This window comes from Anabrus simplex, chromosome 1 (assembly GCF_040414725.1).
Source record: "Anabrus simplex isolate iqAnaSimp1 chromosome 1, ASM4041472v1, whole genome shotgun sequence".
NCBI lineage: Eukaryota > Metazoa > Arthropoda > Insecta > Orthoptera > Tettigoniidae > Anabrus > Anabrus simplex.
Window position 1 is genome coordinate 1,638,650,967 of NC_090265.1, and position 17,680 is coordinate 1,638,668,646.

Below are 17,680 nucleotides of genomic sequence, written 5' to 3' on the forward strand. Positions count from 1 at the left end.
GCTTGACCTAGCCTATCCAGGTTATTACCAAAATCTTTCCATGACTTTTTCTTTGATTCAACAACTATTTGTTTCACTCTGTTTCTTTTATCTACATCTACGTACAATTCCCTGTCTGCATCAGCCCTTGTTTGGAGCCATTTTTTCTGATAAACTTTTTTTTTTTTTTTTTTTTTTTTTTTTTTACAAGTTGCTCACACTTAATCGTTCCACCAAGATGTTCTCTTTTTCACATATTTACACACAGTTGTTCCTAGGCATTCCCTTGTTGTTTCCACTACAGCATCCAAGCACCCATGTATGCCACCCATTCTCAATCAATCAATACTGATCTGCATTTAGGGCAGTCGCCCAGGTGGCAGATTCCCTATCTGTTGCTTTCCTAGCCTTTTCCGAAATGATTTCAAAGAAATTGGAAATTTATTGAACATCTCCCTCGGTAAGTTATTCCAATCCCTAACTCCCCTTCCTATAAATGAATATTTGCCCCAGTTTGTCCTCTTGAATAACAACTTTATCTTCATATTGTGATCTTTCCTACTTTTATAAACGCCATTCAAACTTATTCGTCTACTAATGTCATTCCACGCCATCTCTCCGCTGACAGCTCGGAACATACCACTTATTCAAGGTCTGGCATATATAAACTAACATGTACACAATGTGGTTTTTCTTATATCGGACAGACTGGCCGCAGCTTTAACACGAGATATCTGGAACATTATAACGCTCAAAAACACAATAAGTACTCAGCGATGAGCCAACATATGAGAGAAACGGGCCATCACTTTACATCCATAGAGAAAGATCTTACCATCATTAGAAGCATAGGTAAAGGGAAATTAATGAATGAACTGGAAAACCTACACATCTTTTTAGACCAATCCTACAATAAAAATAAAAATCTCAACGACGTCAATGAAATTAAAAATCCTTTGTACGAATTAACACCTAGATTAATTAATATCGTGAATTCAGATCAAAACAAAATCCCTCAATTATTTAAATCTCCACACTCAAATGCTTCATCCATCATGCCAAAAGTTAAACCCGCCCATATTGCTTCTAGAAACTCCCCTCCAGCAACAGCACACACGCCCATAGACCAGCCTACCCCCACTCTCCCTCCATGCCCCGCCCCTCCATTACCGCACCAGTACAACACCAGGAGTAGAAATGGTGACAAGACAGGCGCTGCCGGAACAGACAGATCCATCTAGTATTAACTGAACAAGTAAGTCATTTTACAGTTAAGAGGTGTTAATTTAATACATTTTATCACAACGCGTGCTCAAAAAATTTTTAATTCAAAATTATTTTTCTACTTCATTACAGATATTCTTAAGATCCCTCCCAAAGACCAAGCAACACATCAACGGGAACAATTTTCACACAAGACTGTATCAAGTGTCTAGGATGTCTCTTCCCAATTAAGCAGCAGCCTAAAACTATGAAACAGCTAAATATTGTACTCTTGTCAATTCCTTGACGTTACATGAGACCCAAAGTCAAGACGCTAACAGTTTCATTCACAACGTTTTTGACCAGTCTACCTACAACAATCGGCTTTTGAATCTCCACTTGTGCACGACAACACATTTAAATATTAGTTACGTCAAGAACATGAAAATGAAAATCGTGGGTCAAACAAGCTCCAGTTTTAATATCACCCCTTCTCAAGAAAAAAGAAGATCCGTTTCATTTTATTTTTAGTTTTGAACATTTTAAGTTAACCAGAACTGCCAAGTTAAAACACATTCAATTTAAATTTATATTTTCAATCTTGACCAACCTACAATCAGTTCAAATCTCCACTTATTGTTGACGACACATCCTGTCACCAGACACGATACGTCAAGTACTTAATATGATATAGGGGTCACATAAACCCCGATATGCAATCCTCTTCACCGAAAAGAAGATCCATTTTAGTTTTGGACATTTTCCATATTAGATAGATTAGGACCAAAAAACTTTACTGTATTGACTTATGTTTGTATATATTGTATATAATGTATATGTTGTATATAGTGTATATATTAGTATGTTTATATTGGTTAAAAAGGTCCCAAACCTTGACCTAAAGGTTGTTTACAGGATGAAGATGCCCAAAATAATGGGTGAAACATGTACCTGACCAAATAAGTCTACATAAAATCATGTAGATAATAACCACATTAAACGTGGAAAGTATTGAATAGGTGGTTTTTTATTTAATCATCCTTGATATCTATGCCTAACATACCACTTAGTCGAGCAGCTCTTCTTCTTTCTCTCAATTCTTCCCAACCCAAACATTGCAACATTTTTGTAACGCTACTCTTTTGTCGGAAATCACTCAGAACAAATCGAGCTGCTTTTCTTTGGATTTTTTTGAGTTATTGAATCAGGTAATCCTGGTGAGGGTCCCATACACTGGAACCATACTCTAGATGGGGTCTTACCAGAGACTTATAAGCCCTCTCCTTTACATCCTTACTACAACCCCTAAACACCCTCATAACCATGTGCAGAGATTGGTACCCTTTATTTACAATCCCATTTATGTGATTACCCCAATGAAGATCTTTCCTTATATTAACACCTTGATACTTACAATGATCCCCAAAAGGAACTTTCACCCCATCAACGCAGTAATTAAAACTGAGAGGACTTTTCCTATTTGTGAAACTCACAACCTGACTTTTAACCCCGTTTATCAACATACCATTGTCTGCTGTCCATCTCGCAACATTTTCGAGGTCACGTTGCAGTTGCTCACAATCTTGTAACTTATTTATCACTCTATAGAGAATAACATCATCCGCAAAAAGCCTTACCTCCGATTCCACTCCTTTACTCATATCATTTATATATATACGAAAACATAAAGGTCCGATAACACTGCCCTGAGGAACTCCCCTCTCAACTATTACAGGGTCAGACAAAACTTCACCTACTTTAACTCTCTGAGATCTATTTTCTAGAAATATAGCAACCCATTCAGTCACCCTTTTGTCTAGTCCAATTGCACTCATTTTTGCCAGTAGTCTCCCATGATCCACCCTATCAAATGCTTTAGACAGGTCAATCGCGATACAGTCCATTTGACCTCCAGAATCCAAGATATCTGCTATATCTTGCTGGAATCCTACAAGTTGAGCTTCAGTGGAATAACCTTTCCTAAAACCGAATTGCCTTCTATCGAACCAGTTATTAATTTCACAAACATGTCTAATATAATCAGAAAGAATGCATTCCCAAAGCTTACATACAATACATGTCAAACTTACTGGCCTGTAATTTTCAGCTTTATGTCTATCACCCTTTCCTTTATACACAGGGGCTACTATAGCAACTCTCCATTCATCTGGTATAGCTCCTCCGACCAAACAATAATCAAATAAGTACTTCAGATATTGTACTATATCCCAACCCATTGTCTTTAGTATATCCCCAGAAATCTGATCAATTCCAGCCGCTTTTCTAGTTTTGAACTTTTGTATCTTATTGTAAATGTCATTGTTATCATATGTAAATTTTATTACTTCTTTGGCCTTAGTCTCCTCCTCTATCTCGACATTATCCTTGAAACCAACAATCGTTACATACTGCTGACTGAATACTTCTGCCTTTTGAAGATCTTTACATACACACTCCCTGTTTCTGCCTTAAAATACCTATACATACCCTTCCATTTTTCACTAAAATTTGTATGACAGCCAATTACGCTTGCCATCATGTTATCCTTAGCTGCCTTCTTTGCTAGATTCAATTTTCTAGGAAGTTCCTTCAATTTCTCCTTACTTCCACAGCCATTTCTAACTCTAATTTCTTTCCAGTCTGCACCTCCTTCTTAGTCTCTTTATTTCTCTATTATAATAAGGTGGGTCTTTACCATTCCTTACCACCCTTAAAGGTACAAACCTGTTTTCACATTCCTCAACAATTTCTTTAAACCCATCCCAGAGTCTGTTTACATTTTTATTTACCGTTTTCCACCGATCATAGTTACTTTTTAGAAACTGCCTCATGCCTGCTTTATCAGCCATATGGTACTGCCTAACAGTCCTACTTTTAAGACTTTCCTTTCTATCACATTTATTTTTAACTACCACAAAAACAGCTTCATGATCACTAATACCATCTATTACTTCAGTTTCCCTATAGAGCTCATCTGGTTTTATCAGCACCACATCCAGGATATTTTTCCCTCTGGTTGGTTCCATCACTTTCTGAATCAGCTGTCCTTCCCATATTAACTTATTTGCCATTTGTTGGTCATGCTTCCCGTCGTTCGCATTTCCTTCCCAATTTACATCTGGCAAATTCAGATCTCCCGCTACAATCACATTTCTTTCCATGTCGTTTCCCACATAGCTGACTATCCTATCAAATAATTCCGAATCCACGTCAGTGCTACCCTTTCCCGATCTGTACACTCCAAATATATCAAGTTGCCTATTATCTTTAGAAATGGGCCTTACACCTAGAATTTCATGTGTCTCAACTTTACCTTTTTCGTAGCTTACAAATTCTTCTTTCACCAGAATGAACACTCCCCCTCCCACTATTCCTATCCTATCTCTACGATACACACTCCAGTGCCGTGAGAAAATTTCTGCATCCATTATATCATTTCTCAGCCATGATTCAACTCCTATTACAATATCTGGTAAATATATATCTATTAAATTACTTAATTCTATTCCTTTCTTTACAATACTTCTACAGTTCAACACTAACAATTTCATGTCATCCCTACTTGATTTCCAGTTCCCTGTTCCCTTATCACCGCTCCCTAGGCCATCCCGTTTCCCTGAATGTACCTCCCTATTACCCTTCCAAACAAATTTCCTAACTTATATGTACCACTGCGGTTTAAATGAAGGCCATCTGAGCGCAGATTCCTATCTCCTACCCACCCATTAGGATCTAGAAATTTCACTCCCAGTTTCCCACATACCCACTCCATAGTCTCATTTAAATCCCCAATCACCCTCCAGTCAGTATCCCTCCTACACAGTATTCCACTAATAACAATCTCCGCTTTCTTAAACTGCACCCGTGCTGCATTTACCAGATCCCACACATCTCCAACTATGTTGGTACCTATATCAGCTTGCCTTATGTTGTTGGTACCAATGTGAAACACTACCACCTTCTCCTTCCCCTCCTCCCTCTCTTCTACTTTCCTCAACATCTGCCTCAATCTAATTCCTGGATAACATTCTACCCTGGTTCCTTTTCCTCCACACACTTTCCCCACGTGTCTAACGATGGAATCCCCCATGACCAGAGCCTCAACCCTCCCCACCTCATCTGATCCCCTCCCCTCCTGGTCAGCCCTATCTTCTCTCACTGCTGCAGAAGCTACTCCCTTTTCTCCTTCCCATGACCCTGTTCCACCTGTCTTTTCCTATCCTCTACTCTACATTTCCCTTTCCTACCTTTTCCCTTCCTCCTACTTCCACGCATCTCAGCAACAGTTCCCTGTCCCTCATCTTCCCTCTGTTGTTCTACCTGGAGTGACTCGTACCGATTTCGCACAGACACCTGTCCTGAATTCTGATCCTGAATAGAGCCCTTAGCCTGCAATCTCCTTCCCCTTAGAACATTAGACCACCTGTCCTCTACAACTCCTCCCTTTCCTTCCCCTCCCTCTTGTACACCTACTGTAACCTGTACATTGTTTGAGGGAGTCCTATCTTCCTTCCTGTCTTCTGTGAGAATCCTAATTATCTCCCTCAAACTTTCCAACTCCTCCCTCATACCCCTCAATGCCTCACCACACCCACAATAAGTACACTCGCTCTCCTTAGCCATTCTTTACGGGGGGGGGGGGGGGGAAATGAATTAAAAATAAAATAACTTATTTGCAAAAAATAAATGAACGAAGGGATATATTGTCTGGGATAGTACACAACAATAAGGTAATTAATATACGACTACACTACAATACTACTTAGTCGTGCTCTATTTTTTTAAATTCTACAACCCCTAACAGGATAAAAACTGCTGTTGATTACTGAATATCGAAAGTAATACACAAGAACTACACAATTCCAAACTGCAATTAAGCCTTTCCTAATTACAACAACAGTATTTTAGTAAGAGTTTCTACGGATACCTCTACTACACCAGTACTACACAAATATTTTACAATAATAAAATAAGCACACTCAATTCTAATAGGATATTACTCGTATACTACTGTACAGTACACTACAGTAATTTTTAAACTACTTTCAGACGTATCCTAATCACGATACCGGTACCGTACCGTATGTCGCTACTAAGCACAACAGAAATGAAATTTGCAAGAACTACTGTACTCAAAGATTACCAACGAAGCTAAATGCTTAGACAAATTATTATTAGTATTACGGTCTAATAGATACACACGAAAGATAACACACGAATATAGCAGGCAAGATACGGCACTATCTAAATGTACTGTATTATATCTATACTACAATGTATCTACACTACACTGCGTTTGGTTAAATGCTTAAGTATCAAAAGGTTTGCCGTATATATATCCTATATTCTGAGTCTGCTTACTGTCCACTGTTCGGAACTTCTCACTAATCATATGCATGTACTTCTGTCTAATTTCCTAGTCCTGGAAAGTTTCTATCCTTATTCGTTTGCAGACAGATTTAACTTTCTCTATCCTAGGCCAAGAATTACTTAGTTCACTACAGATCAGATCGTGGTCTGTATCATCGAAAAATCCCCGGAAAACTTGTACATTCCTAACAGATTTCCTGAATTTGAAGTCGGTTAAGATATAGTTTACTATGGATCTGGTACCTCTACCCTCCTATGTGTAGCGGTGAATAGCCTTATGTCTGAGGAATGTATTCGTAACTGCTAAACCCATACTACCACAAGTCCAGCAAATGCTTCCTATTGCTATTAGCTGCCATATCTTCCCCACATTATTTTACCAATCACACTTTTGTATCCTTCAGCTCTGCTTCACCCTGACTACAATGTCACTCAATGCTTCATAAAATAACCCATTAGCACTCTCTTATCCTTGCTGTTGACCCTGACTACGATGTCACTCAATGCTTCATAGAAATTGTCAGCTTCATCGTCTTCTGCACCCTCACTTGGTGAATACGATGAAACAATTTTTTTTTTTTTTTTTGCTAGGGGCTTTACATCGCAGCGACACAGATAGGTCTTATGGCGATGAACAATTAAACAATTCTCATCCTAATTCCTCCAACTGGCAAATCTACCCACATCATTCGCTCACTTATGTGCCTAACAGAAACTATGTTGCGTGCACTAGTATTCCTGATGAACAGCCCTACCCCACACTCTGCCCTTCCTTTTTTAACACTCATCAAGTACACTTTATAATCTCCTATCTCTTTATCTCCCCTTACTCAAATAGCATTTACTCCTAGCACATCAAGATGCATCCTCTTTGCAGACTCCGCCAGTTCTACTTTATTTCTTCCATAAGCCCCATTAATATTGATAGCTCCCCATCAAATTCTATTTCGTTTGCAAAGTTGTTTCCAAGGAGTTCCTCGCCTGTCAAATGCGAGTGGGACTCCATTGCTCCCATAGGTCCGAGGCTTGCTGAAAATGTTCTGACTCGGTAAATTCGTGAAGGAGGATGCTACCCTACTTACACATAGTCCAAGTGAGGATCTCTCCTCTAACGGGTTAGGGACCACGGTGGATTGTATAGTCATAGCCACCGTGGATTGTATAGTCCTAGCCACCTGAGCACAAGGAGGGCCATGACTCAGGATACGTCTGAGATGCCCACTTCTATTCCGTAGCAAGTGGTATCCCGACTCTCAGGACCGCTTACTAGGTCACTCAGCGGTTACCCATGGTTCACAAACTAGGACGTGACTACAGTAACCCACACCATGAACCATCTTCATTTACCAGTGTAAATATTTTAATTATCAAACAGTACTTAGTGTTCTTTTCCTTTTGAAGTGCACATGTGAAATTAGCAAGACCAAAATTAGACTTCACTCACACAGCAGCGACAGTTAAAGTACAGAGCTTATGCTTATGCGATAAGACTGTCAACACCGTACTACAGTTCTCTGTGTGCATATTGTAATTATTACACAGTTACTTAGTGTTTTTTTGTTTTTGCATCAAGTGTTGTGTACCTATATTATTTTTGTTCTAAAAAACAGAGACTTTTGTTTATATCATCAAGTGCAGGCCGACTTGTCATTTTTATCCCAGCAATTATTAATAAATTAAGATGTAATGTACTTTGTATAGTCTGAAAATGCATTTCATTTGGACACAACAGGCTTCAGGATGTATGCATGCTGAAGTTGTATGAAAACGTTCTGCCTACAAGAAGCGAACATTTTCGTACTGGAAAATATTGTAATGTATGTCAGCATAGCCCTAAGTTGTTCATCATTAAATCATTTTTTTTAACATTTTTGGAACAGGACATTAATTTGATATGTTTATTTAGGGCACTATTAATACCCAGCAGAAAAAAATTTATTGGCACTTATCTCCCAAACATGCTGCATACACAAGAACAATAAGGAACACAAAGGACAAACACAATGGCAAGTCAGTATAGGAAGAGGGAACAACAAAAGTAGGAGAGACAGTCTTCTAACAGACAGGCTCCGTTCTTATCAACGTATTGATGAAGAGAGAGCCTACCTATTTGAAGATGGGATGTGGAGATTGTCCTTGTCCTTTTGTGTTTCAATATTTGCCCTTGTCTTTTTTGTTGCTTCCTGTTCCCATACCACCATATTTTTTTTCCAATTTGGTTTAAGTCACACATACACAGATAGGTCTTATGGCGATGATGGGATATGAAAGGCCTAGGAGTGGGAAGGAAGAAGTCGTGGCCTTAATTAAGGTACAGCCTGATGTGAATGAAAATAGGAGACCAGGGAAAACTATCTTCAGGGCTGCCAACAGTAGAGACCATTGTATTAATCCTATTATGTGTTCCTTTCATTTTTCTATGACTTGGTTTGACACCTGTTAGTTCCTTTCCAGTACTTGTCTCAGAAGGCAGGTGGCCAAAGCAAGTGTCACTGGATAAAACCAAATAGATTACAGACATCAAACAGGCTAACAGAGAGATTTCACTAGAATAGGATAAAATCAAGCCAGTAGAGAAATTTAGGTACCTCAGTGACTGGATTGAACCGAAGTTGTTGGAGAAAGCAGCCCTCTCCTCAAGAGTTAATAGCTGGAACTGGCCTATCAACAGACTCAAAACACCTAGAGCACGTCACCTGTCACGCAATCTGAAGTTGAAACACTAAACTACAGTAGTCTGCCCTGTATGCCATGGAGTGTCTGTTACTAAACAGAAAAGTATTGAAGTCAGATAGAGAGATCCTAGGCCCCATCCTGGTAAATGGAGAATAACACCTTGTAGCTCAGCTGACAGTTTCTTTATTAGGGAAGGAGGACCCGTCAATGGAGCTTCATGCAGGCAGTTAGGAGGGGACAAAGAGGTGAAGTGGAGGATAAACGTCACAAGTTACATATAGTGCCAGCCTCAAACCTGGAGCGACAAGTCATCTCTGCTTAAATGTCGTGTTCTGGGTCAAGTATTATGTCAAGCACCGCGGAAGACTGGGTCATCAAGAAAGTGGGATGCCAAGAACTTGGAATCTGATGAGATTTGCTGCTACAAATGGCTACACTGTACAGCCGGTTCTAAGCAGTAAGTAGGGTCAACCCAGTATTTTCTTGGATTTCCTCTGCCTCTGCCATAGTGCAGTGTAATAATAGTAGAACACCATATATTCATCACTCAACGTACTGGACACGATCAAGAATCGTGAACAACACTGAAGTAGTGTACCCGTCCAAATGGTGTTTTATAGGATTTATAGAGATTTGATTCAGTTCCCGTAATTTAAGACAAATATACGTACGAACAAGCATCAGCTAGTTACCAGGCCGTTCCACTGTGAGCGAGCTAAACTGGGTCAAGCGGCCAAGGACATAGATTACGTCATACAGCAAGCGCCGGAGATGAAGGGAGAATGAGTTCCAGAAACATCTATACCAAATATGGAACGGTGAATCACGTCGCAGAATAGCTGTCAACCAATCAGAAGGAATGAAACTGCTCTACAGACAGAAATCATTCTGGAAGGAAGAGAAACAGAATTCTTTTAGCGTGGGACTGAGCAACAGACGGATTGAATACGAGTTACTGCTATGTCGTATTGAAGGACTTCATCAACTACGGAACAATACTGCACTGCATTATTGCATTCGAGTATGTTTGTATTAATTTACCGTACAGACGGATCAGCAAAGTACGATATCTCGTCACATTAGATTCGACTGGGTGTAATATTACAAACCACGGACTGTCGCAGCAAGACATTATGCCGAATTTTGATCGCAGCAACCTCCAGAATGTTCTAGTAGGCACCACGAGGTAACGTACTCATCGAACTGGAAGCTTCAAGAGTAAACCTTACTGATGAACATCGTTTCATAAAGTGTTAACAGCTTGTGCGTAATATTCAAGATTATGAGGATTCAATGAAGTGCTGTAAACTTATAATAGGGTCAAGATTTAAGTCTTTAAAAACAGTGGCAAACTGCATTGTACATCAATCAGCCAGTTAAGTATTGTAAGGAAAACTAGTGTAATACAACGAGTGAGGATCCAATTCCAACATAAAATTTTATTTTTCAGCAAATCGACGAGAGCCAATTATCATGGACTGACCAAGAAGGAAATCCTGGGGAACTCTAAGACAGCACTGGAATGATTCCATACTATCTGGCTGCATTGGAATCATGAGGTGTTAAGCCGACGTGTGTGAGCCAGCACAATGAGCTTGTTCATCTATAATCTGCCATAATCCAGAGGAAGAACCTTCAGGTACATCTGTATCCTAATACCGCTGGAGATACATTGAAATAATAAGTACACTTTTATCCTTTCTATCTGTAGATTACTAGCTGGATTGTATTCTTATGCAAAGAAAATGTTGAGTTTAGAGGAGTAGAATTTCACAATTTTGGTGATGGTAGAGTAGATATTGATTTCTTGTTTTATTGATACATACATACATACATACATACATACATTATCATTATAGACTGTTATGCCTTTCAGCGTTCAGTCTGCAAGCCTCTGTGAATTTACTAAACGTTGCCACAATCCTCGATTTGCAACTAGTGTTGTGGCCTCATTTAGTTCTATACCTCTTATCTTTAAATCGTTAGAAACCGAGTCTAACCATCGTCGTCTTGGTCTACCTCTACTTCTCTTACCCTCCATAGCCGAGTCCATTATTCTCCTAGGTAACCTATCCTCCTCCATTCGCCTCACATGACCCCACCACCGAAGCCGGTTTATGCGTACAGCTTCATCCATCGAGATCATTCCTAAATTAGCCTTTATCTCCTCATTCCGAGTACCCTCCTGCCATTGTTCCCACCTGTTTGTACCAGCAATCATTCTTGCCACTTTCATGTCTGTTACTTCTAACTTATGAATAAGATATTCTGAGTCCACCCAGCTTTCGCTCCCGTAAAGCAAAGTTGGTCTGAAAACAGACCGATGTAAAGATAGTTTCGTCTGGGAGCTCACTTCCTTCTTACAGAATACTGTTGATCGCAGCTGCAAGCTCACTGCATTAGCTTTACGACACCTTGATTCAATCTCACTTACTATATTACCATCCAGGGAGAACACACAACCTAAATACTTGAAATTATCGACCTGTTCTAGCTTTGTATCACCCATCTGACATTCAATTCTATTGAATTTCTTACCTACTGACATCAATTTAGTCTTCGAGAGGCTAATTTTCATACCATACTCATTGCACCTATTTTCTAGTTCCCAGATATTAGACTGTAGGCTTTCGGCACAATCTGCCATTAGGACCAAATCGCCAGCATAGGCCAGACTGTTTACTACATTTCCACCTAATTGAATCCCTCCCTGCCATTTTATACCTTTCAGCAGATGATCCATGTAAACTACGAACAGCAAAGGTGAAAGATTACAGCCTTGTCTAACCCCTGTAAGTACCCTGAACCAAGAACTCATTCTACCTTCAATTCTCACTGAAGCCCAATTGTCAACATAAATGCCTTCGACTGCTTTTAATAATCTGCCTTTAATTCCATAGTCCCCCAGTATGGCGAACATCTTTTCCCTCGGTACCCTGTCATAAGCTTCCTCTAGATCTACAAAACAAACACAACTGCCTATTCCTCTCGTAGCATTTTTCAATTACCTGGCGCATACTGAAAATCTGATCCTGACAGCCTCTCTGTGGTCTGAAACCACACTGGTTTTCATCCAGCTTCCTCTCAATGACTGATCGCACCCTCCCTTCCAAGATGCCAGTGAATACTTTGCCTGGTATACCAATCAATGAGGTACCTCGATAGTTGTTGCAATCTTTCCTGTTCCCTTGCTTATAGATAGGTGCAATTACTGCTTTTGTCCAATCTGAAGGTACCTTACCAACACTCCATGCTAATTTTACTACTCTATGAAGCCATTTCATCCCTGCCTTCCCACTATACTTCACCATTTCAGGTCTAATTTCATCTATTCCTGCTGCCTTATGACAATAGAGTTTATTTACCATCCTTTCCACTTCCTCAAGCATAATTTCACCAACATCATTTTCCTCCTCCCCATTTGCTTGGCTGTTCGCAACACCACCAGGATGATTTCCTTTTACATTGAGAAGATGTTCAAAATATTCCCTCCACCTCTCCAATGATTCCCTGGGATCTATTATGAGTTCACCTGAATTACTCAAAACACTGTTCATTTCCTTTTTCCCTCCATTCCTAAGATTCTTTATTAATGTCCAGAAAGGTTTCCCTGCTGCTTGACCTAGCCTTTCCAAGTTGTTACCAAAATCTTCCCAGGACTTCTTTTTGGATTCAACAACTATTTGTTTCGCTCTGTTTCTTTCATCTACGTACAACTCCCTGTCTGCCTCAGCCCTTGTTTGGAGCCATTTTTGATAAGCCTACTTTTTACGTTTACAAGCTGCTCTCACTTCATCATTCCACCAAGATGTTCGCCTTTTCCCATCTTTACACACAGTTGTTCCTAGGTATTCCCTTGCTGTTTCTACTACAGCATCCCTGTATGCCACCCATTCACTTTCTATATCCTGAACCTGCTTACTGTCTACTGTTCGAAACTTCTCACTAATCATATCCATGTACTTCTGTCTAATTTGCTCGTCCTGGAGATTTTCTACCCTTATTCGTTTGCAGACAGATTTCACTTTCTCTACCCTAAGCCTAGAGATACTTAGTTCACTACAGATCAGATAGTGGTCTGTATCATCGAAAAATCCGTGGGAAACTCGTACATTCCTAACAGATTTCCTGAATTCGAAGTCTGTTAAGATATAGTCTATTATGGATCTAGTACCCCTAGCCTCCCATGTGTAGCGGTGAATAGCCTTATGCTTGAAGAATGTATTCATAACAGCTAAACCCATACTAGCACAGAAGTCCAGCAAACGCTTCCCATTCCCATTAGCTTCCATATCTTCCCCACATTTACCAATCACCCTTTCGTATCCTTCAGTTCTATTCCCAACTCTCGCATTGAAATCGCCCATTAGCACTATTCTATCCTTGCTGTTCACCCTGACCACGATGTCACTCAATGCTTCATAAAACTTGTCAACTTCATCCTCATTCGCACCCTCACATGGTGAATACATGGACAATTCTAGTCCTAATTCCTCCAACTGACAAATCTACCCACATCATTCGCTCATTTACATGCCTAACAGAAACTATGTTCCGTGCAATGGTATTCCTGATAAAGAGCCCTACCCCAGACTCTGCCCTTCCCCTTCTAACACCCGTCAAGTACACTTTATAATCTCCTGTATCTTCCTCGTTATCTCCCCTTACCCGAATATCACTTACTCCTAGCACATCCAGATGCATCCTCTTTGCTGACTCAGCCAGTTCTACTTTCTTTCTTCCATAAGCCCCATTAATATTGATAGCTCCCCATCGAATTCCATTTCGTTCGCCAAGTTGTTTCCAAGGAGTCCCTCGCCTGTCAAATGGGAGTGGGACTCCGTTACTTCCATAGGTCCGAGGCTTGCTTAAAATGTCCTGAGCTTGGTAGATTCATGAAGCAGGATGCTACCCTACTTACACATAGTCCAAGTGAGGATCTCTCCTCTAACAGGTTATGGACCACCGGTGGATTGTATAGTACTAGCCGCCTGAACACAAGGAGGGCCAGGACTCGGAATATGTCCGAGATGCCCACTCCCATTCCATAGTAACTGGTATCCCGACTCTTAGGACCACTTACTAGGCCACTCAGCCGTTGCCCATGGTTCCAGAACTAGGACGTGACTAAAGTAACCCATGAACATGAACATGTTTTATTGATTTCTTGAATTATTATTGCTGTATTGAATCATTGATTAATCCCCATTTGTTGGTGAATTTCATTTAAAAATTCACCCCGTTTGTCACTCCTGTTCATCCCCTATTCATCGGATTATCCAAAAACACAAAAATATGTGTTTCTTTATTTTCAAAGGAGATTCCAAATTTCAATTTTCATGTCTGTAACATCTTCAGTTTTTGAGATATAAGTCTCCTCATAAAAGGTGTTCAACCCATTTTCCCTCATTTTTCACCCCCCTTAATGGGATTTTCCAAAAACAAAAATACGTGTTCCTTTATTTTTAAAGGAGAGTCCAAATACCAAATTTCATGTCTTTAAACTGTTCAGTTTCAAAATTCATCCCCCTTTTCACCAACTTAGCGATGGAATATCCAAAAATCCTCCCTTAGCGAGCACCTATATTGTAATATGAATGTATTCCCAAAATTTCATTCCTTTATGTCCAGTAGTTTTGGCTATATAGATTTCTTTACCAATTACCAATTTCAAATCAAATCCTTTATAAATTCTTGGCGAATTCTTTACGAATTTCTTTGCAAATACCAAGTTTCTTGTCTCTAGCACGTTAAGTTTTTGACATATAATGTAAAATGCAATGGCGTATGGCTTTTAGTGCCGGGAAATCCCAGGACACGTTCGGCTCGCCAGGTGCGGGTCTTTTGATTTGGCCCCCATAGGTGACCTGCGCGTCATGATGAGGATGAAATGATGAAATGATGTTAGGGAAATTAAACAATGATGGTTAAAATTCCCGACCCTGCCAGGATTCGGACCCGGGACCCCTGAGACCAAAGGATACTCATATATTAAAATCTCAAAATGTTACAGATGTGAAAATTGATATTTGGAATCTCATTTAAAAGTAAGGAAACATGTACTTTTGTTTTCGGAAAATTCACTTAGATGGGGGTAGGGGAAGGACTGATCAAGGGGTTGAATTCTTTTTATGCGGATACTTATGTATATCTCAAAAACTGAATATGTTACATATGTGGGAATAGGTATTTGGAATCTCCTTTAAAAATATAGAAACATGTGTTTATTTTTCGACTTGAGAGAAAACTGTTCCTCGCATGTACACTTCTATGTCGCATGGTCGCCTTAGGCCAAAAAGGTAATACCACAAAGAGGGTTTACAAAGAATTTCTGGGGTAAATGAAACTCAATTTCTGGGCGAGTTTTTATACTTTAGGAATTTTCAGATAGTCTCTTAGTACAATGCCGAGGAACGATTACTCTGATCAAATTATGAAATCCACGCGAGCAAAGCCGCGGGTAATTGCTAGTATTGAATAATTGAATAATCAAATATAGTAATATTGACTGTAATGACACTTTCGCTAATATTGTAATTTGTTCAATGTTGCAGTTCATTAGATCAACGGTTTAGACCAGAGGCATTATTACAGACAAGGAGTTTAAGGAACAGTTGATTTTAAAATGGAAACCAAAAGCATGCAATGTATGTAAGTTCATGTTAAACCCAGAAGCATTGAATATTATTAATTTCCGTTTTTTATTTTTTTTATTTGCATGTCCAGACTGTCGTTTTAAATAAATGTTATTGTTTTGTTCTGATTTTCATTTATGCTATGTCACCTATTCAATCACCTATAGCCCTGCAAATATACATTTTATAAGGTCTGTCCTGAAATAGTAAAGACGGCTCTGCAAACGTTCCACCCGTTGGGACTCTCGCTCTGCCGACTGAGCGACCCCGGAAAAGGGGACAGTAGGTGTGCAAATTAGAACACGGAAATACACAAATCTCTTTCCAGGTTGTGTCACTCCACTGGCGGATGCACGCTGTAAAAGTAGCACACCTGTAGCCTACTATCATGCAGCTAGCATTTCGCTTCCATGTGTGCAGGTAGTGTGAAGCTCTATGGGTAGATGGCCATACCGCTTTCAAAGACGCCAAGGTGCCAATATTTTGTCTCATAAGAATTATTTCAAGTGCTGGTAAATCTACACAAACAAAAGGCTGATGAGCACCTACAAATACCACAAGAAAGAGCTGTGATCAAACCTACCAACTTGAGCTCTGAAGCCTAGCTACTCAGCCCGGCAGGGAAAATAATCACATAGGCATTACATTACATTATTACATAAGAAAATCAAGTAGAGGTAAATACTGTTGGAGCTTGAATAGAAGTGTAGAGATTATGGTATTAAATCAGCAATGTCTACAATAAGGAAAACAGACTGCAATTATTTCTTACTCTGTAATATGTTGCCCATATTTCTGTAAGTCACACTATCACCCTTCTTCTCAGCAATACAAACTCCATCTCGTCCACACGGAGTTTTGGCCGCACCACAGAGTGAAATGATAGCATTCTGTTGACTATCATTACCAATCTTCATCTTCCACGGTTGTGACAAACTGCAAAAGAACAATTTTTAAAATCAAAACAAAAGGGAAAAATAAATGTATATGATAATTTCACAGAGAAATACAGTTATATGGTATTCTTCAGTGAAGTAAAAAGTGTTGCGGAAGTATCTCAGTTAATGGAGGACATTACCTTAGTTTATTAAATACCTTTTCAGAGATTTTTTAAACTTTATCAAGTTTATAAGTCTAAAATTTTACCATTAATATAACTTTGTAAATATACACTTCAGTTTTTAAAGTCATGTTGAGTACAAACAACAGTACATGCAAGACCTGTAACTCATATCCTTTCTAACAAAACAAATAGGGCCAAGAGCCACCTTAGCATAATTGGTAGAGCAATCAACATGAAATTTGAAGGTTGTGGGTTTGGTTCCCCACCAGTCCCTGGTTGGCTATTTTTGTTCTGTACTTAAAATCTTTTCAGCACGTATTATATCTACTCAACACAACCTAAAAAAGCTGAAAGTCTATTTCGAATACAATGAGCTAAATATTCGCAACTTATATTCTTCAGTTCAATATACTGTAAGCCAGGCTTCACGTGCAGTAATAATCATCATCATGCTGGTGAACATATTTTATCAAAACATAGAAAATTCCATTTATTCCTACAGGGTATTTACGTATTTAATGTAACTATATTTCTATAGTTTCAGTTACACTGTTAATCTATTTTATAACTAGGACGTGCCTAAGTAGAATTGTAGTGTAATTATATTATCAGTTAGTATCTTGCTTCCTCCTCCAGGAACATGGTGGGGAGGTTGCGTGCCTCAAGTGATCCTCAGAGTGATGCCAGTGGGAGCTTCGGCTCTTGGCAGGGTCACCCTAGCCAGTAAGGTCGAGGGTGGTGAGGGGCCAGACTA

The 17,680-nt window shown here is 39.4% G+C and overlaps 1 protein-coding gene across 1 annotated transcript in view; it reads right to left on the reverse strand.

The window, feature by feature from the left end:
- LOC136863290 (cation-independent mannose-6-phosphate receptor) overlaps window positions 1-17,680 on the reverse strand; it is an 84,699-nt gene that overhangs the window by 55,692 nt on the left and 11,327 nt on the right. The window contains exon 2 of the mRNA XM_068226426.1: window positions 16,636-16,799. Within this exon, the coding sequence (XP_068082527.1) occupies window positions 16,636-16,799 (164 nt within the window). The remainder of the gene's footprint in view (window positions 1-16,635; window positions 16,800-17,680) is intronic.